Consider the following 25,949-nt stretch of genomic DNA (forward strand, 5'->3'; position numbering starts at 1 on the left):
CTGTTTGTTTCACACCAAATGTAAAGCCTACCTCTCAGTCCTTTGTATGGGACAAAAGAGGCAGTGGATGAACATATTCCATAGGATCTGTACTTGTGTTAGCCGGCTTTTAGATCTGTTGTAGGTCTGTTTGAGTCGGGGAAAGGGAGAGATATTTAGGGGGTATCGTATTCCTCGCAATCTGACATTGTGCAGTAGCAGTGCCCTTAGGCCAGCGTCTTTGCTGCTTTGTTACAATGGTTCAGTGGTAGACACCTGTCTGTCATCAAGTCTTGTTGTCTCAAACACTCACCGTCTACACAACTTCTATTCAGACTAACCTCCTAGCAACAGGAAATGGGATGCAATCATTATATATTTATTTGCCAAAGGATCATTGTCTGTGCGTCAGCATTATACTCTATTTGACAGCTTAATATTTCAGGTACCCTTTTATATTACCAGTGTGATTTTGCAAAGATGTTTTGGATACGTTACTGAAACGATTCCATTAAGTGAGTGCCGAGTGCACTGGATAGCCTCTCAGAGAGATTACTGAACAGCTGCCTCCCCAAGTGAGGGACAGCTACGGTCATGAGTCTTGACTAACCTGTAGTCTCACGGAGTAGAGGGCAGAGGTGTGCACATAAAAATACAGACACACGTATCCTCCCTTGGAAATGTAGTTCTCACTGGCAGTGCCCTTTTCATTTCCAAAGTTATCATCATCTCCTTTCTCCTGTTTTACTCTTGTTACTTTTAGGCTGTCGAAAAACACTCAAATTATTCTTAATCTCAACCATCTTTGTAACTTAACTATTTTAACATTAAAGCCCCTGAAAATGTTGCCTGAAAATGTACATATTTTTCTATGATATTGAATATTCATCGCTAAATTTGCAACAATCAACTTCAAAAAAAGATTGTTGCATATTGTTATTAAGAGATTAACCCAAAACCTCAGCAAATTTGCATCATTAGGACCATGTTAGTCTGATAACAGATAACAGAAATATTGCGAGATCTTGATTTGGTGCACAGAAATGTGACATCATCCCTCCCACTTGAAAACCACTAAAAATAAGCATGGACAAAACAAAACACAAAGAAAATATGTTGCCTAAAATAACAAAACTGTTCTTACTTATGGTAAGACTGTGCTTTAGAAAACAGTTTTCAAGGGCCATAAATTCAAAATGGTGAAGAAACCTTTGTATTCAGTTAGTAGTTTAGTGGTACCAATTCACTCTTGCACACTTTAGTCCACCTAAGGACACCTGGTTTTCCAACGACCCCAAGTGAAAACCTCTATTCAGGCAGCAGGTGCACTGACAACATTTATGACCAAAGGGTATGGCATCCCACACACAGGTTAGCTCGACTGCTGAATGGAAACCCTTTATCTGCGAGGCCATCCTATCCTCTTGGGTGCTAGATGACAGCATAATTGGGTAATTGGTTTCTTGCACATGCATCATGTTGTTCAAATTGGGTTACATTCCCTTGTCTCCTGGTGGAAATATCAGAATCATCTGACAGGGCCAGACAGGAGGCAACACCTCCAGCCTTTTAGCATGTCCATAGGCGGGTGGTGGGTGGTAATTACAGGACACAATGGTGTTACTGAGACCCGTAGATCTACATGTCACACAGTATACTCAGTGCAACATCTTAAGTGTATATCTTCTACGTAGAGGCATTTAACAAGGACTATATTTGCTGTTCTATTTCCATCCTAATTTTGCCTAAAATTGTTGTTTCAATGTAAATTCTCACTGAAAAGAAGACAATACTTCTTTATGGATAATAGTGTACAATGGACACCATTTGTATTAATAATACAGTAGTTGTATCAGTGGTGGAAAAAGTATTCAGATCCTTAACTAACAATACCCGATTGTAACAATACTCCATTATTTCTGTATTTCGAGTTTTACTTCAGTAAAAGTTCAAAAGTATTATCAGCAGAATATACTTAAAGTGTCAAAAATGAATATAGATTCTCTGAATATAAATAGATATTTATCAAGATAAATATATTAAATAGCCTTGTTTTGAAAAACGCCTAAACATACCATTAGAAAAATATGTAAGATATTCATTTTTTGTGGTAGTGTTACATTTTTATTGAACTTTGACAAGGGTAAGGCTTCATGCTGTGGTCCCATTGTGTTTTCCAGCTAATACGGCCCAGATATAGTCATCTGTAGGGATCTATTTGTAAAAAATATTAAAGCGGAAATAAAAACCTTGAACTTCAGAGTGTTTAAACTTCTATTACTCAAAGCCAGTAGCACTTACAGTGATTCTGACTGCTGGGGAAGAAAATCAGGGTGTTACCTTGCAAAAGAGACCATCACCATGCATGTACTCCAAATGGTTCAAGAACAGCTTTCAGTTGACTTTGGGTATGCCTTGAACAGGCCTTTTTAGGCTAATTTTACAGGAATGGGAAGGGATTGGTACAACACTTGAGTAAAAATGCTTATTTACTTTCCACAGCTGATTTGTTGGTTTGTTTTGCCACCAAAAAAGACACAAGTTATTCTTCTATAGTTATTCTAGAAGCTTGCTAAAGGTAATAGTTCAAAACATTGCCAGCAATGTCTGTTGTATATTGATTTTTGTCTTCTCTAGGAGCATCTTTCCTTGAAGAAATACATTGTGGATATTGTGACGGACAGCTCTGTGTCCTCCGAGAGCATGAAGGATGGAGAAGAGAGACAGAAGGCACGGAAGAAGGCAAAGAAGCTCCGCGCCAGGATGAACTCCAGGTAATACATCCATTTTCTCTCTCTGTCTGTCTGCCCCTTTCTCTCTCTCTCTCTGTCTCTCTCTCTGTCTCTCTTTCTTTCTCCCTCTCCATCCTCTCACAGGCACAGAGGACAAACTGTGCCAGGACTTTTTTATGAGTGACAAGGAGATGGAAAGCAGATGTTATGTGCATCCTGGCTGTCCACAAGGTAACACTGATGAGCTTAATTTACGACCACTTTCTGTGATTGGGCAGCAAAACGGCAAATCGATCTGCAGGGCCGCGGCTTTCACCTGTAAAGAGCTTTCCTCCAAATTGCTGCCATGGCATTGCCAAATCTTAAGCCCTCCTCAGTGTACAGGATGTATGTTAAAGTATGTATGAGCCATGCCTATTTTTCTTCTTCTGAGTTATTGATTTTTAAATGAAGTATCAAAGAAAATCAATAGTAATCAACAAATAGGAGGCAGAGCTGCTGTGTGTCAGAAGCTGGACCTGAGCTCAATCAGTTTAACTGGCTATCATAACAGGGAGGGTGAAAGACGTGCGGTGTTGACAATACTTACTGTAAGATGTTATTCATGCAGATTACTGGACATATTCCACTCCAAGCAGGATGACATTTATAGATCCAAGCTCCAAGCAGGTATGGCTTTTATCACTCTCAGTCAGTGGCTGAGGAATAAAAACAAAAATATAACCCCTTTCACACTAGACAAAAAACCCACCAACATCGAGCTTTTGTCTTCAGTGGGAAAGAGTACCGCCAGCATTCATTCCCGGGTCAAGCAACTCTGCAGTAGTCACAGGTATCTAATTGGCTCCAGCTCTATTTGGCAGTGATGAAAACTCAACACCCACTTTGGCATGCCAATTTGTGCCAAAGTGTGTTATCCAGTGCAATAAAATAAAATAGCCATGAACATTATTTCTTGTTTATTATAGTCTATGGGAACAACATGAAACAGCGATTTTGTTCTGGTGAAAGGCAGGGAGACAGAGCTTCTCCTGCACACCACTGCAACAGCACCTTCACATAAACAGAAGCCTTACATACACAGAACAATGCCGACTTTATGATGGTGCTGTGGCTCAAGAAGTAGAGCAGGTCATAGAGGAATCACAGGGTCAGTGGTTCGATCCCTTGCCCTTTTTGTCCACATGCTTAAATGTCCTTGAGCGAGGCACTGTACCCCATATTGCCCCCAATATCCAGGCCAGCGCCTTATGTGAGTGTGTGGGTGAATGAGAGCCCTTCAGATTGAAAAGTGCAGTATAAGTGTAGCCCATTTACCATTTACAATATAATGGAGGGTGTGTTGATAATGTGGCCTCGAAGGTTGAACAAAAGTAATCTAATTTATACAATGATCCACTCATATATAATTTGGAATTCTCAAGTTATACAGTATAAGTACAGTGTATGCTGTACACTGGGTCAATATATTCATTAACACAAGGATCAGTGTTCCTCTATCTAATCCTTCCTCTTCCGCCTCCACGTAAAGAACCTCTAACAGGCCCCCAACAGTATTTTAGTAGATGTTTTCCTCTATTTCAGTTTCTCCAGCTCACCTATGAACGTTTTCTTAAAAATTATAGTATTTGTTTGTGTGAATAGCGGTTGTTAGGATGCAATGAATGCATAGAGGGACACTAAATTGTTTGAAAATTATGGCTTTTTTTCTTTCCCTGAGATCAGTCTGACTTTAATATCTCCTTCTCCAAAGGTGCAGAGAAAGCAAACAGCTTTTTAAAATCCCAGCTACAGCCTCTCCAAGATGCAGAGTTTTCTGCAATTTTCAAAAAAATTAAGTGTATTTGAAAGATTTAGAAATGGGTTTAAATTATGGCATTTATGATTTTATAAAGTCATGTTCGTTATGAAATCGTCAAAATCTTGGTTGGGAATCCCAACTTGGGATTATAATTATGAAACAACTTGGCAACACTAACTGAATTATTGCAAAGAGTCTGCTGTTTATCTTTATTGGGATTATGATTAAAAATAAATGTATGAGGTTTTTTGGACAAGACTCCTCTAAAACATTAATTGTGTATATCATTTGCAGAAAGCCAGTTTCTGTTCACCTGCAATCAATAATTTTTATTCTGTTAATTGCATTGTTTGGCACAATTAGAAAGACAAATTGGTAAGAGGAGCAGAGTCGGTGAGGCGCCCGGTCCTTATGACCTCTTGTGAACATCTTTCAGACTTTAGTAGCACTCTCACAAAAGATTTAAGCCAATTTAAGTCCAGCGATGGTGGAGAACGTTTCTTCCTTTGTGTCACTGAGGTCAATGTCCTTCTGTGAGCGTAGGCAGACTTAATGATCCTAATAGAACCTCCAACCTCTTATCATAATTGACCTTCGGCTTTGACCCTGAGTTAGGTTTCAAAAAGAGAATTCATAGTTATTATACTTTTCAGGAGAAAGTGCTTATTCAAAAGAGGAGCCACAGCCTGAAACCCACGCCCCACTCTGCAACAGTGCTTTATTCTCAGTGCTGCTGTTTTTGGCTTTGTGAGGCTCAGCGGTACCGAGAAAGTGACAACATGATCTGTCTCTGTTCACCGTCACTCGTGCACCAGCCCTGCGGAGACTAGCACTCAAAGGCAGCAGGCTTTCAGAGGTCATAAATAACACAGAGCCCCAGTAAACATAAAGGTGAGCCGCTTCACCACCGGGTGGAAATGAACCGTTTTATTGGAACACCGTATGGTGTCCGTAAAACGTGAGTGGTTCTCGCTAGACTTTTCACCAGGCCAACATGCAGCCCTGTCCTGTCATAAAGCAGTGCACACACATTTTAACCCACATGTTATTTTTCCCTTTTTTTTGCGGCTTGGCTAACCTTCTCTAATAAGTGTTTTGGGAAGGAAAATATGCTGTTAAAATTTTATGTAAGTAGGCTGTCAGTTAGTGTCAGGATGAGTTCTGAACTTGGAACCTAAGTCTCCACTTACACTCAGATATGAGCTGCTTGCCTGTAGCTGGTTCCTTGTGGTTTGCACAGGAGGGAACAGAGTGACGTGCGTGTGTGAATGTGCGTGTGTGTGTTTCAGTCTGTCTGTCTCATTTGGTGTTGTGTATACAAAGACACTCCTGTTTGGAGTATAATACAGTATGAGGTGGGAAGCATGGCCCTAACTCATTTTAGCCAGTCTGCTGCCTTAGATTAAGGGGAAAATGTCCCGCTCATAAATGAACCTCCGTTCTTAACAATGCACATACAAGCAAATGGGTTTTAAGTGCACTGAGTTATTGAAGTATTAGTCTATTTTTAGGTGTCTGTAGGTTCTAATCGTCTTTATTGCCATTGAACTGATGCCTGGCTTCCTTTTCTACGTCTGTGTTGTGCACACTGTATTCATGGTTTGAATGTGTGCGGCACTGGAGACAAGTGTGTCTAAGAAATAGGAGTATAAGGAATTGAGGTCTGTTGTGTTATGACCTGTTTATAATCTTGCATTGTAGAATTGCACTTTCTCTCTTACTGCTGATCACTGATTTTTATGCTTAATGCCCATTTCACACCGGCTGCTTCTGACAGTTATGAATTGCTCTGCAATTGTTGCCTGTTCAGTCTGGTTAGAGAGATTGGAGATTAATATTGTAATATCATGAATTGCAAGTGGGGCGAATGTAGCTTAGGCCCTTCTGAAAGCAAGTCTGCGCTACTCATTTATCCTACTCACACGACATGGACAAATGGCTATATCTTCAATTAATACTTAAGAGTGCCACAAACATGTATTCTTCCTGCTCACAACTTGGTCCATTACTATTGGTATCTAATGCAGAGAGAGAGTGTACATTTTTCCTCTTCCTTTTGATAGCATGGCTGATCTTGTAGCCTGCTTGTTTAGGTTTTATCTTAATATGAATTTAAAATACAGTAGGTATTCAAGACAAGGCTGCATTTTTTATATAATTATTGTCCTTACAAGAGTTTTGTAACAGCTGCATGGATACAGATAATAAGTAAACCATGGAACAACAAATTGTTAATAACACGACTATCTTTCTGAATGCAAGAATATCTGTCCTGGGCGGGCACTTACGGGTTTGTGCTATCTCAGTGTCCTGGTCTAGCTGTGATGCGAGTTGTCTGTTGCTGTTAGATGACTGCCCTTGAATATAAGAGATTGTGAAAAGAGGACTTTGGTTGGTCCGTGTCCAGCCTGCTGGGACAAATCCACCTGTTGTCTTCCAGGAAGTGTTTGATCCCATCAGTGTAGTGATGGCTAACCGGAAGGCGCTCTATCTGACTCTGATCAATAGTTGCTTATCATGTCTAGGAATGCCTGATTGGCAGAATCCCACCCAGTTTCTCACACACATACACACACATACACAACCACACACTCAGAGTCTGGCTGCTGCAGTAATGCCACCAGTCCCCTAATGACCATGACCTTTCAGGAGGTCACACATTCAAAACACTGGCTGCATTGCCTGTAACCCCCATTAACTGTTTATTTGACAATGAGTGAAGTGAAGAACTTTAGCCTCCCTTGTTAAAAATGGGAGGCAGATTTAAAGCAAGAAGTCAAGTCTTCATTATAATAGCCGATGGCAGCAAAACACCCGTCCCCTCAGAGCCGGTGTCTGATTATTTTAGGCCATGTTATTGAATGGCTGACGGGCCAAATAAACAAACGCAGCTTGAACTTTTTCCCCTCTCTCTTCACACTTTCATCTGCTGTGTTCTTTACTGACAGGCCAAACTGTTTTTTTTTTTTCTTGGATTCAAAGACACTTTCCGACTTCTCCCTCTGCAGGGCAAAGGAATATGAGACATCAATGGAGGCGAAGACACAGGTCCCTGACTCCCCATACAAGGCCAAGTGAGTGTTTTCCTCTTTTTTTTCATAATTTTGAGGTTTCATAGTTTTCCTTCATTTTTAATGTTTTATTCTAATGATATGAAAACTTTGGCGCCTGGCTGCAGCTAACATGGATGAAGAATTGGTGTTTGTAAACAGATTTGTACTAACTTAGAGCTCCTGCATGTTCAGGTTGCAGCGCCTGGTGAAGGACCTGCTGAAGCAGCTGCAGGGACAAGACAGCGGCCAGTGGGCCAACAACAAAGTGTCTGGTCTGGACAGAACTCTGGGAGAGATCTCTCGCATCTTAGAGAAACAGGTAACAACAGATGGATCACATAGACACAGCAGACAATGTGATTGAATATACACATCTTTTCAAGGTGGAGAGATTATTATGTTAATGTATTGGTAGTATATTATACACCTATATCCATACTATTTTTAATGTCAATGTCTGTTGCAGTAGTTTCAAGTTGCAGACATTGGGGCCAACCTCTTTGGTGCATTATGGCCTGGTCTGCAGGGAACGTCCTGCTTTGTAGGCTTGTCTGAAGAGTCTGCAGCACTGCATGGCTCGTACCAGCCCTTTGGCATGTCTCCACAGTGATGAGTTGTGTTTGGCTGCGTCTCCCTGTGTCTCACCCTCCAATGTAGAGTATCACTTACCCCAAACCAACTTGCCTTTGGTTATTGGCTAACGAAGACCAGATTAACTGTGTTTTCATTGTGCACATGGTACCAATAGAGGAGCTTCCTAGCACGAGAGCAAGCATTGTCTCGTGTCTGTGCGGTTTGCTCGACTCAGATGTCACTGGTTTAGACAATAGTAAATTGGATTTCCAGATGAAATGCCATTGATGCACGAGGCTTTATTGAACAAAGCCAACCAAATATGACGTTTTTCAGAGATTTTGCTTTTTTCTTACACTTCTTTACAGCTGTATGAATATATATCCTTATCTGATATAATGGCAGACATTTATAACTATAGTGGATTTGAAACATCTGTCCCAGAGGTTTTGTTGCATGACGTTTTTTTTTTACAGTAAAACTCACATCAATTTGAGGAGGAATTAAAACACATGCCACCATGTTTATGAGGAGGAGAATATACAGCCCACTTCCTGTAATGAGGCATAAATTTCCTGCCAACTTGTGGTTCGAGCCATCGTAACATCGCACTGTGCATGCCTCTGGGCGTGAGGATAGAGAGATTATGGTGTCCCATCAGTGACGAGGAGGACGGCTGGAGAGGCTATTATTGAATTTCCCCAGGGACGCAAAGAAAGAGGTGGCTGCGGTGGGTGGCGCAGCGTCCTGTAAGGAGAGAGGAGGAGACCAGTGTGATGTGAGTAGCTCACAAGCTGTCACTACATGAGGGCTCCTCCCCTCAGCGCTGCATAGTCCCAGTGGGAGGTCAGAGGTCAGTGGGCCACTGGAGATGTGCTCCATTCAACAGCGGTGTTGCTAGCAAGGAGACAGATCAAGGCTCTGTCTGGGTGCTTTTCTTTGTCTTTAATCTCAGTTTAAAAGCACATTTTTAAACTGTTTTGTCAAGTTCTGCTTCACCAGCTTCTTATAGAAACATTCACCCAAAGCTGAGTGGGGCAATGTGATTGGCCAACGAGGCAGCCTGGGGAGCTCTTCCCTCTCTAATCCCTGGACAAAGTCAAATAAATAGAGTCTCCGTCAGCATGGCTGTCTGGCCCCTGAGTCACATCAAGTCGGGACCGTTTAGATTATTTGACCTAACAAGCATCTCTCATGTCATTGACTCACCTAGAGATTTGTTTTTCTCCCCCCTATCTGATTCAGTCTCCACTTTCTCTGCTAATTCCTTAGACAACATTCGACACTCCCTCTCCTGCACTGCTGTTTGGGTCCCACCCCCCTCACTCCTCCCTTGTTTTCTAGGCTATGTCTAGTCTCTGACCCCACTGTGGTTCTCCCTCTGTGGCCTCTAATGGTTTATTTTGTGTCAAACCTGATTTTTTTATTTTTTTTTCCCCTTACTTTCCGGTGAGAAGTTATTTTCCCAATGTGCTGTTCCTTTTCTTTTTGGTACACACTTGCCTTATTATTAAGCACTTGTGTTTAAACATTGCCTAAAGTGTTTACCACTGCTTTCAGTTAAAGCGTGTCTAAAAAAGGGCAACATGTGTGACAGGTAAGGCGCTGTCAGACGCATGGTGCACTGAGGACCAAAGACTACATTTTCAATGCTGTCTGGTTGAGCCAACCAGTGGGGCTGGTGGGAGTGGGAGTATCTGGGGACATTCATTGGCAGGGGGGAAGAGTGGCAGGGTAATAAAATGTCTTGCTTGGGCCTCCAGCAGACTGACAGATACAGCCCAGATCAGTAGTGTCAGACCTTTGCCAAAATGAGGCGCATGCTGTTCTGTTCAGTCTCTTGAATTAAAATGTTCCAGTGTTGTACTTTACTCAGACTAAAGAAAATGTAGAAAGTTACAAAAGCTATTGTTGTCACTATCTGTCAATATCGTAATCCTCTTTTGTCTGTGAAATACTTCGTTTTAGTCAGTTTTAAAATTCTGTGCATAGCTGATCAATTTGGCAATTTTCATAAATGATTCATCACTGAAGTCCTTCATCAAGTGACTCACATCAAACATTTGTAAAATGTAGATTTTTGTTTGATTTCCATGCTTCTCGCAACTACATATATTTTAAAAATGTAGATTTTTGACAGTACTTATGGTATGGTATGGTATGGTATGAAGACATTCCTTTCGCCACTGTAATGGGCATTTGTCATTATTTTAGACATTTTTATATGAGATATTGGTCAAATTAGTAATATATATTGACAGAATATATACTAAAATGTTTTGTTGATAAAATTATGATAAGTTATCACATTTCCTGTTATATTCAGCCATTTTAAGCAATTTTTATCCAAGACCTGAATGTTTTTACTTGGAGCCTACCGTTAGTTGTCGACTAATCAGATGTTTAATTGAAAAATAGTTTTTACATTAATTAAAAATGGAAATCATCTGACTTTCAGCTCTAATGGTATTGTTTTTTTCTCATTCTAAGCTGTTATTTTTTCCCAAGCAACCTCATTTTTGTTTCCTCGCCACAAGACCAATAGGGAGTGAAATGGTTCTAAAATTCTTTGTGTATTAGTTACAACTAGGCTGTCTGTGGTTTCTGTGGCAGGTTTGATTTTGCACCACACTGGCCTTTGATTAATCTTGTTTCATTTTATAGAATAAACACAGTTTGTAGAGTTATCCATTTCCATATTCGCCCCACACTCACATCGTCTACTAAATCATATGCCATTATGTCTCGTAAACACACAAGTTTATACTCGACCTTAGAATGTTTACTCCAGCAGCCTTGTTGTGGTTTGCAATCGACTCGGCCCACAGAGATTTGTTTACCGCTCTAAAGCTTTTCTGTAAGGCTGTGTAATGATGAAATCCATGCAAGGAGAGGGTGATCTGTCATACTCGTCTTTGTCATTGTTAGGTTTTATTTGTGAAGGAGACAATTTATGTCTTGAAGGTATGGATCAAAGTTGAAGCCAGTTCTTAATGAACTCTGCCAGTTGTTGTCCATCTGTTGGTAGGGCAGGACGACTGAGGCTGTGCCCTCCTCTCCGCTTTAATTAAAGTGTCTGGTAGGAGGAGACTACAAAGTGCAATCTGGCTGGTCTGCTGGTCTGCGGACAGTGTCGCAGGAATTGCCAGCTGCTTCGGCCTTCCCATCAGCTGGGGTAACAATGGTCACCCTGGAAAATAATTGGATAAGATTCCCCCTGTTGTATTATTCAAGAGCCATCCTTCTCACTTGTGTCTTGTGGCTTGGCCCTTATTGGTGGCTCTTTTTTTTTCCTTTCTTTTTAAGGGGAAATTAGTTGCTCATCTTGTTACTGTGTTTTTTTGTTGTACCTTCTGCCGATGTGTGACCAGACACAGAGATTGAAACTTAAGGGCTCCTACACTTTAGAAAACATGATTGTTTGGCCTCCCACAGTCGTGGAATTGTGAAAAGTTTAGCCTCTCTTAGCATAAGAATTAGAGCAAGGGTTAACGAGTTGTCTACATTAACATACCAATTCAATATGTTAATTGAGTATTTTTTCCTCAGACCATAGGAGACATCATACACCTGTTTTCAAGGACTAAGTATTACTCCGTGTGACTAGTCAGTTGACTGACATGTCAAATTTGTGCAGTGACCCTCAAAAAGTGAAACAAGACGAGGGGCCTTCAGCCACATTAGCAGCTCTGCAGGCACAGTGGGGCCTTAATGTCAGCAAGCCAACATGCTTATAATTATGATGCTAACATGCTCATGTATAGCATGTATAATGGCATTCACAGTCTTAGGTTTGTATGTCAGCATGCTTGTTAAATGCAGGATTACAGTTCACTAAGTACAGCTGAGGCTGATGGGAATGTTGTTACATTTGGAGGTTTTTAATGAAGGTAGGTATGTCATAAAGCACTGAATTGGACAAATAATGATCTTGATCTGATGTCACTATAAGAAAAGTAAAGTGAGCATTAGATTTGTTACAATTCATCTTGAGGTGTTCATGAGTGTCCACCACATTTCATGGCAATCCATCAAATAGCAGTCGAGAGATTTCACTCGTCCCCAAATCTCACAGTCAAGGTGGCACTGGAGAAAAAGTTAAGTCAGTAGGAGTCATGATCTGTGGCTCATGAATGTCTGTACAAAATTGACCAAAGTGGAGGACTGACCAACCAGCAGCATCATCCATAGAGGCATGCTGCTGACGTGGCTTGAAAAATATGCTCTCTAACAAACTCCAATCCTGTATTTCTTATGTAGTCCATCTTGTCAGTTGACAAACAAGCCATCTATGCATCCAAGAGTCATCTTTGATTTTGTTCTTAACTGTGAGTGTGCAAACCTTGCACTGTTTGAGTTAAGCAAGCCTGAAGGCATAAAGAGGAAACTGGTAACTAATCTTTTGATCTAACTTTGACTGCAAACAAGTGCATTCCCAAAAATGTTGGCGTATCCCTTTAAGAACACTGGGTGACAACATTGTTTTCATCCAGTCTGTATGCAAATTCAGCTCACTGTGTACATACACTGTCGCTGCAATTACATACAAACATGATTTCTGTTGCCCTGCGTGGTTAGGTTTGTAGAGAGGATATATCATCATTAGAAGCCATTTGCCATTCGAAAGTTAGCTGCTTTGCACAAAGACCAACAGTCACAGATCTCAGAGCTGGAATCATGCAAAGCAAACCTTTACTTTAAACATTATGTTTGGTGAAATGTGCGTCACAGAAATACTCGGTGCCTTCTTTGTTTTCTGTGGACCTTTGCATGCATAGACCACCTAAAGATAGTATGTCAGGTAGTTTGAACTTAATCCTCTTCACTCGTATTGTTCCATCATCACAACAGATAAATCTGTCAGCAGAGCAGACAAGGCTCTGACTAGCCAAGAAACTCTTGTCTGCTTTCACAGGAGACAGCCAGGACTGGGCAGGTCCCAGTTACCCTCTTTAATACCATTTGATAAGCTGCTATGAAAGAGCTGCCTTCTCTCATTTAGCCTCGGAGCTTTTAGGTAGGTGTGTTGATGGGAGGGTTAAGAGAGGGGTTAAGCCAAGCTCAGTGACTGAGACCCAATTGATTAGGCATGGAAACTGCTGGCAACGTACAGAAAGGAAGTTCTAATAAGTATTTTTACAAACATTGCTTAGATGTTTGAAACTGTCTTTGAGCCATTTTCATTATGTTGAAGGCAAAAGGGTCTTTGGCATGTTTGTTAATGTTTTTGTCCACGACCATAAATGACTGCTCAGTGCGTCTTTATGCGTGTGTCTTACACCGGAATCGAAGAGCAGTTACATCAGCACCGGGCATGAATGACAGATGAAGAGCTTATCTGTAATTTGGTAAAGCGCTTCTCTCTCAATGTGTTCGGGCTTGTTGGCAACTTCCCATCTGCGGAACAAAAGCGCTGTGAAGTGGCTGGATTTTAGTGCTGTCACAGCACTGAGGAGCCTGTAACCTCATTAGGTGGAGGAGTGACCTGCAGTGTAACACTGCCTTCTGTAGTTGTGTGAAGAAGGCCCTCCATCAGCGGCTCCCCTCCAGCTCCCTTCCTCCCTGTCGACCCAGGCACAAACATGCCTGATAGTCAGCGCTCGCTCCCGGCTTTGTACTTGTTGATTTATAAGACACTGTAGCAACAGCATCTGACCTACTGCCAATTACTCTATCATCAGAGGAGGGCAGGACCTAACTATTTACACGTGTTCATAAATCCTATGTACTGTATTGTAAGTGAAGTGGGGGAAATAAGATAACTTTAAAATGACAGCAACCACTGGACTTAACTTGAAAGGAATAAATAGTGAAAAATCCTTTATACCCTTATCAAGTACTGTTTACAGGAAATTATTGTGAATAATTTAACACTACCATGTTTATACTCATAAAGTCATTTTAACCAATATCCACATCCATAGGGCTACTGCTGACTGGATTTTCTTTTTCTTTTCTTTTTTTTTTATTACAGAATTGTGTTAAAACTTTTGGTGGTTTAGTTCATTGAAGTCCTCACTGACTGGAGGAACAATACATTTCTGGTAGGGATGTGTACCTAATAAATCTAATACAAGCGTAGACCAAGTGTGTAAAAAAAGGAAAAAAAAAACAAAAAGGAGTCAAGTTTATTCACAAGAGAGTGATAAAGGTCATATGGGCATAAAAAGCAGTTTAATAGTGAAAGTAAGCAGTTTGATTGACATGTCACTGGTAGCTTTATTTGAGTTAACAAGGTGATTTAACATGCTCTTTGAGAGCGACTGGGAAGTCAAATGACATTAACTTCCCTCATCATATGTCTCTTTAACAAGTTGCTGTTCTCCATTCTATTTTAAGCTTAAAATGCCACAAGTAGGGCATGTTCATTTACCATTGACATTCATTGACATTATTTCTTACATGGGGGAAAAGAAGCTGAACTGTATCTCTCAAATTGTATCTCCACAGATTTCTACCAGCAACAGTTAATCTGCTATTTGCTATTAGACTGTCCACTGATTTTCTATAATTGCAGCAGGTGTGGGATTTAATATACCCATTTTGAAAGTCATTGCCGTATTATTGGCATTACATGTCCACTGTTGCCCTCTCATTTGTGTATTTATGATCTGCTCTAAGATCTGGAGTCAGACAGTACAGGGGAAAAAATACTTTGAAAAGAGCCATTACAGGCAAATCATTAATTTAAGAGGGGACCACAAACACAAACTCAGGTTGTAAGAAAAGTCTGCGGTCAGTGTGAAATTTTCAAATCCAAGGTTACTAGAGGTGTGAGAGAAGCTCTTCTGCAAGTGTGAGGCTGCATCGTGTTAAAGGTTGAAGAAAAGTCTATATAGCTGTTTTAGCTCTGCAAATAGTCAAAAATATAAATGCACCTTTCTCCACTAAAGTGAACCTATTATCAATTTAGGTCTGACTATGATAAGAATGCATGTTTTCCTGTATCCTGTTCTGTTAGCATGATTGTTCTCATTGTAAACTTCTCTAATTGGCCTGCTCTTTGTTCAGCCGAGTGGCATTTTCTCAGTTTCACCTGAGTCTGGTCATCCACTGAGACCACCCTGGTGCTAACTGGAGCCTGCAGAGCATTTGCCTTCCACTGAAACTTGACTGCGGCGGGGCGGAGTCAGGTTGTGCACTTTTGAGATTAACCAGGAATACTTTTGGGATCACTTTGTTTCAGTTTTCAATCCCTCGCCCCTGTAGGAGAAAGAGAGGTTCCCTCTCTGGTGAGGGCCATGTAATCCCCTGTCCAGCCTGTGGCTCGCCGTCCCCTGACTGTACCTCTGTTTCACTCTGTCTCCCTCTCTGTCCTTGCCTCAACAGAACAATGCAGACCAAATGGCCTTCCAAGTGGGCGGCGGCCTGTCGGCTCTGGAACAAATTCTGCAGGTCATCACTGCTGCTTCCACACCCACTGCAGTTCCTCGCATTCCTCTCAAGTGAGTACTTTCACCAAATTCAACCACTTACATTTTTAATTAACACAATGATATACTTAAATACATAAAAGGAGATGGTGTGCTCAGGTATTTATCTATGATTTATCACACAACGTGTGAAAAACAAAAAACAGTTGCTATGCCCGTCTGTTTATTATCATGACTTAATCAAGTTTCTGTTTCAAGCCAGTAGGGTGAGCTGTCTCTTTATCTTATGATCTGAACTTTGAATTTCTGAAATACTGACCAGTTGTTGTTCAGATCAGTAGTGACTTTAGCCAAGAGTGAAAGAGATGGTTTTGACTAGATGCAAGTCTAAATTCAGGTCCATTGTCAGGTTTGGAATAGGTGTGGAGTGATTCTCTGCAATGACAGATATTCCCCGTGTGCCTGTGTTTTTGAAAAAACTATGATGATGACAGTACTTTAATGATGATCCACCCTTGCTCTAAAATAGATAACACAAATAACAGAAATTAACATATGGACTGGCTTTATTTATGTATTTATGAGTAGAAAAGAAGTTTCTCTCTACAACTCTGCATTATTTTACATGTTTTTATTAATCTATACATAGTAAATAATATCAAAAAACAGCAATGGATTTGATTAATTATAACTGACTGTACATCTCAATCACAGAAATGCAAGGTTTTACACATCTCTTTGGCTATATATAGATAAACTAGAGGATTTTTGTGTGGAGAAAAACATTGAAAGAATAATGATAGTATGAACGGATTTAATTTTTGCATTTCTGATTGAGTTGTCAAACCTTAAAGGAGAGGAACACTTTTGAGTGATCCACACTGTTTAATGTCTGTCTGCTCCTCGCTGTACATTCACATGGCCTCGAGCAGCTGTTACAGTCCTTCTTCCCAATGACTTCTCTTTGACTGTACCCTTTCTCTGACCCTACTGACAACACACTCCTTTATTTCCTCTTTGTGATTTCTTTCTGCAATTCCATGACATGAGTAAGCTAATCTCAACTAACCTACTTCAGCACTGTTTATAATTGCTTCACCTCAATAAATATCCTCAAAATGTATTAATGAGTAACAGCACTGCCCTTCTAGAAATGGAAAGCGTTTCCATTTCCATAATCAATTTGTGTTCATTCTTTTCTCTCTCGGAACACAAAAAGCACACGTGTCCCATCTATCATTTAGAGTGCAGAGTATTTTTGAGTTGTGGGTCTGCTGTATGCATGCCCTGCCAGTAGATAACCTCAGAGAGGCTGCCGTACTCACTAGTGGGACTCCGTAATGGACTCGAATGGCCTTGCGCTCCCATTCATTAGCATTTACTGGTCTCTGAATCTCTGCTAATGGACAAATGCTTCTTATATTTATAAGGCTTTTAAAGGGCATCACATGTATATTGATTTTTTTGTACTCTCTCTTCCTCAATCATTGTAATCTGAGGGAATTTCAAGCACACTTCTGAATTCGAAGAAATGTTATTATCTTAAATGGAGAGACTGTCTTCTTGCACAAAGCGTTTGTTTGCCGAGTTTGTTTGTACATCCTTGCTTGACGGCACGTTAGCTTAAGTACACACAATAACTCCTCAACTCTTAAGACGTCGTCTTTACATGCTGTGGCAAAGGAACGTGTGGCGAATGTTAGACTCGTGTTTCTGTCGTCTGAACACGAGCGCAATCAAACTCTGAAGTGAGTGATGAAAAATTATAAAACAATGGTCTTGAATTAGCTTTTCTTTCTTAATTAAACTGAACCGTCCCCACATGGCTAAACAGGTTTTACTGCAGAGATTTACACAAGCCTGAGATTAACAGCAGTCTCTCTCTCTCTCACACACACACACACACACACTACGGTATGTCCAAGGCCTAATAGTTTGTTTTAGTAGCTTGTTTAGAATCAATCTTTATACCGCTGTTCACCGGCTTGCCTGTCAGTTAGTCCTGTGCTGCTAATACGGCTGGACCCTTGAGGCTTTGCCAGCTAAGAGCTGAGACCTGAACCATAGATAATTCAGTGATGAACACATCAACCCAGCCCTCTGGAGGCCTTTATCCTGTCCTCAGGTATTGTGTACAATAAGGTCTGTACAGTAGCTTGAAACAGCTTTTTCTGTACCTTTTAGAATGTGCGATGATAAATTAATGTAGTTATTACAGCTACAGCTGTGTGTGTTAATAAAAGCTGGTTTATTTTTATGAATCCACGTGCAGATTTGAAAAAAGTGAGAATTTTACTCAAACAAATCTGACTGACTCCTTTTTTCGTTTTGTAAACCATGTAAAATGCAGGGGAGGGGGTCGCACTTTGACCTTGTGATGCCGCTCAGTCAGCTCAGTGTAGTCGGGAGCTGGTGATGAGATGCAACACAAGGACGCAGCCTGGCTGTCTACTTATCACTATCCGTCATCTGGATGGCTGTGTGGCCTAATGGGCTGCCATACGGACGCTAGCCCCAGAGTGCGCTACATTATCTGTTTACAGTGATGCTGCCGTATTGATCACCTCCTCCCACCAGATAAGCTGAGCGATTTACAAAAAAGGCAGCTGCGGAGATGCTCCTGCCATATCTCTCCCCAGGGGGCCCGATTCCATATTGTTACCATTACATTAATGAGCTAATTCCTCTACGAGGCTCTGCTAATGTCCTGGTGTAACCCTGTGGTCACTGGAATGTCTAGATCAGGGTTTGTGCAGCCACTGTCATTAGTTTCAGCTGGAGAGATGATATCTCAAAAAATAACGTCCCAAATGTTAGCATCCAGTTTTCTGGGAACAAAATTCATTTTAAGTTTAGTCTCTGTAATTCATATTCATGGATTTCAATATGCTTAAATCACTTAATGCTATTGTAAAAAAATATTTATATCTGCTTATTAAAATGCTTAAGGGCAACAACTAATAGTATAGCCACAAATTACTTTTTTTTTTTTTTCAATTAACTGTTTGAGCTTTACAGAAAATTTTCAGAAAATAGTAAAAAGAAAAACAAGTTCCAAGAACTCAATTAACTGAAATCAAAATCTATTCAATTTATTTTCATTGAAGTCTAAGAAAGGCAGTAAATATTCCCATTTCAGACACTGGGACCAGAGAGCGTTTTTGCTTAAAGGATAACTTGAATAAATAAAAGGTAACCCTAGCCCTTACCCTGATCAATTAATTGACTAATTGTTTCAGCTCTCTTATAAAGGTGACTTTTCAATAGCCTATAAGTCATACATTACCACATGCTACTCCTGAATTCAGTGCTCAAGGAATTTAATGTTAAAACGCCATTATGAGACAAATCCTATGAGTTCATGGGTTGTCCTTCGTGGCACTCGATCATATGCCGGCTTCCTAAATTGGCACTCAGTGGTCAAAACTGCATTAGAAGAGCCCCTGCATATAACCCATCATATATACCAGCATCAGTAATGTATATACAGTATAAGTATCTGAAGAGAAGAGAGAGGGGAGACAAAGAAAGACTTATGTACTGCTTATAACTGGACTTTGCACTGGACTCCAGCTGCCTGTACACAACTGCTTCTTAAAGCCAAACAAGAAAAAAGGCAGTCGTCAATGATCATTAGGGTAGCATACATCTAATTCAAAAGGTTTTGTTCACACTCCATGTTGATAATTTGCTTTGCTATGATGGTAAATCAAACAGGTGATCTCCAGAGAAGGGTTTAGGAGTCCTTGGACGTCGCATGTTAACCCAATTTGTATTTCCACCTCTGTCTCACATGAGCTGGTGTATCCTGTGAAATCAGACCTGCTACCTGTGGTTTTATTTCAGGATGTTTTCCACCGTGTGTGTGTGTGTGTGTGTGTGTGTGTGTGTGTGTGTGTGTGTGTATATATGTGTATGTGTGTGTGTATGCAGGCACTCATGCTTCTGTGCATGATGGTGTGTGACGGCTCATCAGATTTCTCCCCTCCTTCATACCTGGCCAGTGTGGCACGACAGACAGAGTAGATGTCTTAGAAGCACTCAGGGTATCAGAGAGATCAACAGCAGAATCAAATTAAATGTCATTTAGATAGCAGTGAATGAAGGGATTGTTTGACAGCACAAGGAAATGGATTTGCTCCTCACCTTTTATTTTGGCTTAGGATTCTTTTTCTTCCCCTGAACACAAATTTACCCTGTTTAAGAGGCAGGGACTCAACCTGATCTGGAAGTTGGTCAGATTTCTGTAGCGTCGCTCCAGTCAGGCTTGACTGCGCACATAGGAAACACACAGAAAGGGCGTGAAATGTGAGACTCGGGTTGAGGAGCACAGATCTCAAGGTTGATAACTCAAGGCAGTGACAAAAAGCATAAAGAGCCTTTTACATGCTTGTTGTCCTGTTGTCAGCTGATTGAGAGTTGGCTATTCACTATAATAAATGGACTTTGTTGAAAGACAGACACAATCCATAACCATATATCTCCCCGCTCCCATAAACTGTGTTTATGTGTGTTACTTGTGATTTATCCTGCAGAGTTAACCCGGCAGTGAAGTCTGGATGCTTTTTGAGCTGTGTTGCGAACAAACCCTGACCTTCAGGAATAGTTTCATCTTCTGAGTCCTTTTTCTAGCCTTGTCAATAAGCCTTTACCTAAAATTGTGTGATATTTAAAATATTAGGAGTTAAAATTTAAAGCTCAGTTGCACTCCCCCCCCCCCGACCACCAAGCCCCTCCACCTTATTGTGTATAGACCCGTTGGCCACACAGGCAGGGCCCCAGAGGGCTGCAGGGGGGGCAAGACAGGATCAGGTGTGCTCCATCCCTCTAACTCTTGGCCTCATTTCTCTCTGGATCTGAATAGCTTTACTGGTAAAATGGTATTCCCTGGCTGTGTGAGGTTAAGCTGTTTAGTGTAGGTGTGCAGATTACACCGCTCATTATTTGCGTCTCACTTTATCTCCTTTTTATCAGCGTCAGATCCATCATGTTGGATTCACCAGTTAAAACTTGTTTATTGTTTCTGTTTTCAAAGCCAAATTGTCCTTAGAGTGATAATGCACCGGGGACATGTGAAGCACAAGCTCTCAGTGTAATGGGAACCCCATAGTGGTGTAGGTGGAGGAATGCTGCCTGCATTGATAGACTGGCACACATCAGTCCCCACAAAGTTTTTGCGCAACATGAGACGGAGCGGCGTGGCACTTTACCAAATTGTTCCTTAAAATCTTTCACTGGAGCTGTCATTGAGGGGTGTTGAGATAGTGAGATTCCCAGAGAGGGCAGACTATCAGGTGTCATGCTCATCAAGCTCAATTAGGTGGGAGGAAACCAAAGACAGATCACTGTGATGGTTCATTGTACAAGCTGGTGTAAGGGCAGAACTCAAACATGTCTTTGACAGCCTCCTCATTTGTTCAGAGATGACCAAAGACAAGCCTGATTAGCTGTGTTACAAAGCAATTGCATGCTCATTACATGAGCAGTTGAGTGAGTCGATTCTGAGGGCCAGACTTCTGTCTTGACAGAAGTGAAGTGATTTAATTAAAGTATGGTAGTCAGGTTGGGGGAAAAAGACACCCATACTTTGAATTAGAGTTTTAAAAAATCATTATGTCACTGGTGTGTAGTACTGCTTTGTTCTTTTCTGTAATGAAATTGAACTTTTCTTTAAAAGCTCTGCCCTGTTTAATATGCTGATTCAAGTGTAAACCACTATTTATCCACATATGCTGTATCGATGCATTTATATGTTGCACTATTTTGCAAAAACCAAATGTTTGAAATACAGCATGAACCAAAGACACAGGCTGCAGCAGCTGTAACTAAACTTAAATACAGCAAATCTTTATGCGACAAGAGGAACTCAAAAATCATTGCGCTATATGGGTATATACTATTGGGTCAAATGGGCTCAACAGAAAGTTAAAAATTGCTTAACATTACAGGTCTACAAAAAGAAAACTGATAACAGGATCGAATGAACACACCAGTTAATTGGAATTAATCAGTTTAGGACTTGCATGGTAGCATTCCAGGCAGCATTGAAACAGTTGTAAAAGAAATGGTGACATTGCTGCTTCCCAAGTGTACTTTGTAAAATTCATACAACAAAAATTCGGCAGGAAGAGAGCACCAAATCTGAGTCGTCATAGGTGTAACCTCAATGCTACCCTTGACCACAATGAACTTTTTCTGGCTGTTCTGAAACCTCTTTTGACAGTGTTCAAGTCATTTTATCTCTGATAGGTCATATGATATCCCTACTATTGTGTACTTTACTCAACAGGGACATGATCTTAAATACCAGGATAGTGACTTAAGGCGCCTAAAGTAACTCCTGTCCTTTGAAGGAATGTACGTGGCACCTACCACAGCTTGAGTTTCATAAGCTGTGTGCACCGTGTAATTATACAACAGTATTTGAGAAAAAGTACTTGTGTTGTCTTTTTGGGATTTGCATAGAAGTTGATCTTTGTCCCATGTTCACTAGAGAATCAGAGTCCAGATGCAGCATGGCTGCACACAGCATAGTTTGGTTGGGATCTCATGTTACATGTACCTCACCTCTTGCTTCACACAGACTGCACTTAACAATTATGGTTTAACTTTTTCCACCGTCCTTATTCTTTAATGAAATTACTGTCAGTATAGCTGCCATATAGGACACTAACAATTTGCAAAAAGGCCCTGCTCTGTTATTGTTTTCAGGTGGACGGAAGTAAGCTTTGATGTCGGATTTGGACACTAGCCGATCACTCAAAATATAGTGCTTCTCACATTAACACCACATTCCACGTCTGACAGCTTTACTCTGCAATGTCAATAGTGATGCGGCAAAGCAACTGATGTGCCCACTAGCATATGCAGAGCAAAGAATAGAGGAAGTTATTGACAGACTTGGGTCTGCCTCAGCCTAATCTATTTTCCTTTACTATGGCAGCGTGGTTTGCCCGAAAACGCACAGCAGATGTGAAGGTTTCGGTAGATATCAAAATGTTTACCAGTTGAAATAAACACGGCCTACTTTAGGCACTGGAGAGGCAGATTCCACTCTCCCAGTGAGCAGATAGGACACGCCATTCCGCCAATGGCTAAAATATACAGTTGTCAGAAAATATTAACTGATGAAATGGGGGCGAGGGGGAGTAGCAGTCACAGCAGAGCGATTGGTCAGTTATCTGAAGCATTAATCTTCTCTCTGGGTTGTTTTAGAGCAGACATAATACAGAGGCATGCTGACTGGTTCAGCACTGGCCGCTGCCTGGGGCTGCCTGGCGGCTGTGAGGAGCTGCTGAGAGGAATAGTTTTATCTCTCCAGCGGAAATGCTGCACCGTCTCAGCCAAGATGGGACTGAGATTGCGCTCAGCTCCTCTGACGGTGGCTGTAGAAAAGGGGAGTCTCCGCATAAGTAGCTGATATGAGTGTTTTATTCCTCAAATCGGTTTCCTTGCTCGCGCTGTCAGTGAGATATGCTTTTGACTTGTGAAGACAAACTGCACCCTTAAGGAACCACAAATACAGAAGAGTGTGTTTGGTTTCCTGATGACTGCAGATAGTCTTGTCAGTGCCCAGGGCTAGACATTTACATCCCAGTGGTAGTGTTTCTTTAACAAATTGCAAGGGCTGTAGTGGCTGGCCTTGAGGTGTGTGTTTTGTTTTGTTTTTTTAACTTGTGATTAATATTTGTGATCTTTCTGTGTTAGATCCCTCTGTGCTGCTGTCAATACCTATTACCTGGCATGTTCCTGCTGCCCCCTCAACTGCTCTTATGTGCTGTTCAGCAACAAGATAGCACTCCTCATGGACCTGCTACTACATCAGCTAACAGTAAGTTTATTCATCCCATGACTAAGAACTAATTTGCCATCACAAACAAAATGTTACATATACGATGCAATGCGATTCAAGATTTGTGCAACACCTATGTTTGTGCCAACAGCATCATTTCAGTTTGTTAATTAGACCAAGTATCCTTTACATTTACTGTGCTTTATACAGTCCTTATAACAGAGCCACACATAAATTTAGCCTTTTATTAAACCTTCCTCATTTTCTTTACGTTCATCTGTTGATATACGGTGCTTTGACCACTGAGAAACCCTGCCTTTTTGCTGGTGTCAGTTCCTGCCACAGTGTTAATGAAAGACAGGGCGAGACACAAGCCAGCGAGTAACAAGCCGTTGCCCAACCTCTCCACAGATGCCTCCTCACTGAGGGAATGTGAGAGTGCAGGCAGGCAGGCAGGCAGGCAGGCAGGCTGCATTGCGGCGACATGTCAGCCCATATCCTTCAGCACTCTGTAAGAAGGACTGTAAACATCAGTCCACTCCAAACATCTAACGGTGGCGGCTCGCTGGGGCCGCCTGCACTCACAACACAGACAGGACAAGGCACAGGGTTGCGGTACATGCATGAACTCTACTGGGGCTTCCTTCTCCAGTGCCGAGTTCCAATCCAAAGCAGTCACGTTTCCTTAGGGCACACAGGGAGAGGTTAGCCTGTATGCTTCAGTTTATATAAAACATATTCCAGCAGCTGCTCTGCTGACTGACATATCCAGCAGCACTGCAGGAGACAAACTAGCTTTTCCCCATTTGTTCAATGCCAATTAAAAAATTATTCATGCTCCTGCTTTAAGAAGTTCTGATTTAATTTAGGACTCAGACAAAAAAAAATGTAAAAGTGTTTGTATTTGTTGTGTTTTACTGCTTCACTGACTGTGTATTCACGTGCATGTCTATGTTCTGGTATGCATGTGTGTGAGCAGTAGAGTAAAGCAGTGGGGGTTGCACTGCCATATGAGCATGTACCCTTTTAATTAGATTTGTGGAGAATGTCGGTGGATTTACCTATGCTGTCAGCTTTCACCCCAACCATTTCACCAAATGAGAAGTTTGAAGGTTTTATCTATGCAAGGTTCTCCACTAAATGATAGAACTGTATTTTAGAAGTGGACCTGTGTTAGTTTGGAAATGCAAAGGAGAAAAACGCTCATCTGAATACACTGTCTGATTTCTTTCTACAGCCTTTTTATTTGGGCTTCCATCTTGTCAGCATGCAGTGTGTTTATAGTACGTCTTTACTTGTTTACACCATCTTTTTTTGTCCTTTGTGTGGCTGAGGAAGTGCCTTAAACATTTGCTGTGTGCCTTTTTATTGTGGTTATTCCAAATCACAGGTTTTTTTTTTTGGTTTTTTTTTTTTAACTAATTTGTGGCCTAAAGCTGGTGAATAATCAACTCACTAAACTGAGTATTGTACCAACAGTGTGGAAAAAGCCTTTTGCTGCAAAAACTTGGCATTTAACAGTAGTGTCTGTGTTAATTGAATGGCCATTAATGCACATGCTGAGGGTTAAATGGACTTGTCTTTTGTTTCCCTCTACACTTTGATATTGTGTCTAATGGCATTTGATGCTGTCTGATTTTTAGTGCAGGCTGCCAGCATCAAGTTAATCAAAGAATATTAATTGCTCAATTTACAGGTAGACTTCCTTCTCTAAACGTCCTTTTTCCTTCTATTCTTGCAGCTTTATGTTCCAGATGAGGACAAATCCGTTTTTGGGCGCAGTGTGAACAAACAAGTCTTTGAGGGTTTGACAACAGGTTTGCTGCAGACTATCGCTACCATCCTTGGGTCTCTGTGGCCACATGTCTCTGAGTCCGGACAAGGCGAAAAGACATGGATTTCCTCCCCAGATGTGAAGGTCAAGAGCTCTTCCACAGAGTCCTTCAACACTCGAACACAAGACCTAATCAGGTATTTCTGTGCTCCTCTCACGCTGCTTCTCCTCCTCCTACATGGCACCTCTTTTTCTCATCTGATGACCTTTTTACCTCCTTTAGTATATCCCTCCTCCACTCCTCTTCACTGGGTTGAGAGTTGGTCAACCTCTGATTTCCTCAACAGCGTGCCTTATTTAAAGAATAGGCTGACAAAATGTCAGATCTCTTGGAAATGGTCCACCTGGTGTCTTGTTAGAATGGGAGTAGTGTGAGAGTGAGGGTGTACTCTGGCATCCGTCCAGCTTGTACTTTTTCCACACATTCAGTGCCACATTTCAAGTAAAATCCATTCCTGGCAGGGGGGACACAAAGTAGCATAAACAAAGAGAACTTCCAAAGCTCTGAAAGGTCTCCTTGAACCTACCGTTGGAGCTAGCCATGTGGGTCTGGCCTGTAGGAGTCGGGGCTCTGTTGTAGAAATGTGGGTTGTGAGGAAAGGCAGGCCCAGCCTGACGAAGCCGTGTGGAAGAGTGCAGTCTTTCCACCATCCCTCCCACAAGCCATGATTCATCTGGACGGAGCAGCTGCACAGGCCCACCACTCTCATCCACTGACCCAGTCGTAACCCTGGAGACAGGGGAGGGCCTGAGAAAAATGGTGTCGTCAGACTGGTAATCCCAAGTACGAGCACAAGATTTACTTCAACTGC

The 25,949-nt window shown here is 41.3% G+C and overlaps 1 protein-coding gene across 1 annotated transcript in view; it reads left to right on the top strand.

The window, feature by feature from the left end:
* The window catches only part of scaper (S-phase cyclin A-associated protein in the ER), a 58,351-nt gene that overhangs the window by 19,099 nt on the left and 13,303 nt on the right, over window positions 1-25,949 (top strand). The window contains exons 20-25 of the mRNA XM_041939503.1: window positions 2,617-2,753; window positions 7,521-7,586; window positions 7,758-7,884; window positions 15,468-15,583; window positions 23,219-23,342; window positions 25,045-25,274. Coding sequence (XP_041795437.1) covers window positions 2,617-2,753; window positions 7,521-7,586; window positions 7,758-7,884; window positions 15,468-15,583; window positions 23,219-23,342; window positions 25,045-25,274 — 800 coding nt within the window. The remainder of the gene's footprint in view (window positions 1-2,616; window positions 2,754-7,520; window positions 7,587-7,757; window positions 7,885-15,467; window positions 15,584-23,218; window positions 23,343-25,044; window positions 25,275-25,949) is intronic.

The sequence above is a fragment of the Chelmon rostratus genome, chromosome 6 (assembly GCF_017976325.1).
Source record: "Chelmon rostratus isolate fCheRos1 chromosome 6, fCheRos1.pri, whole genome shotgun sequence".
NCBI lineage: Eukaryota > Metazoa > Chordata > Actinopteri > Chaetodontiformes > Chaetodontidae > Chelmon > Chelmon rostratus.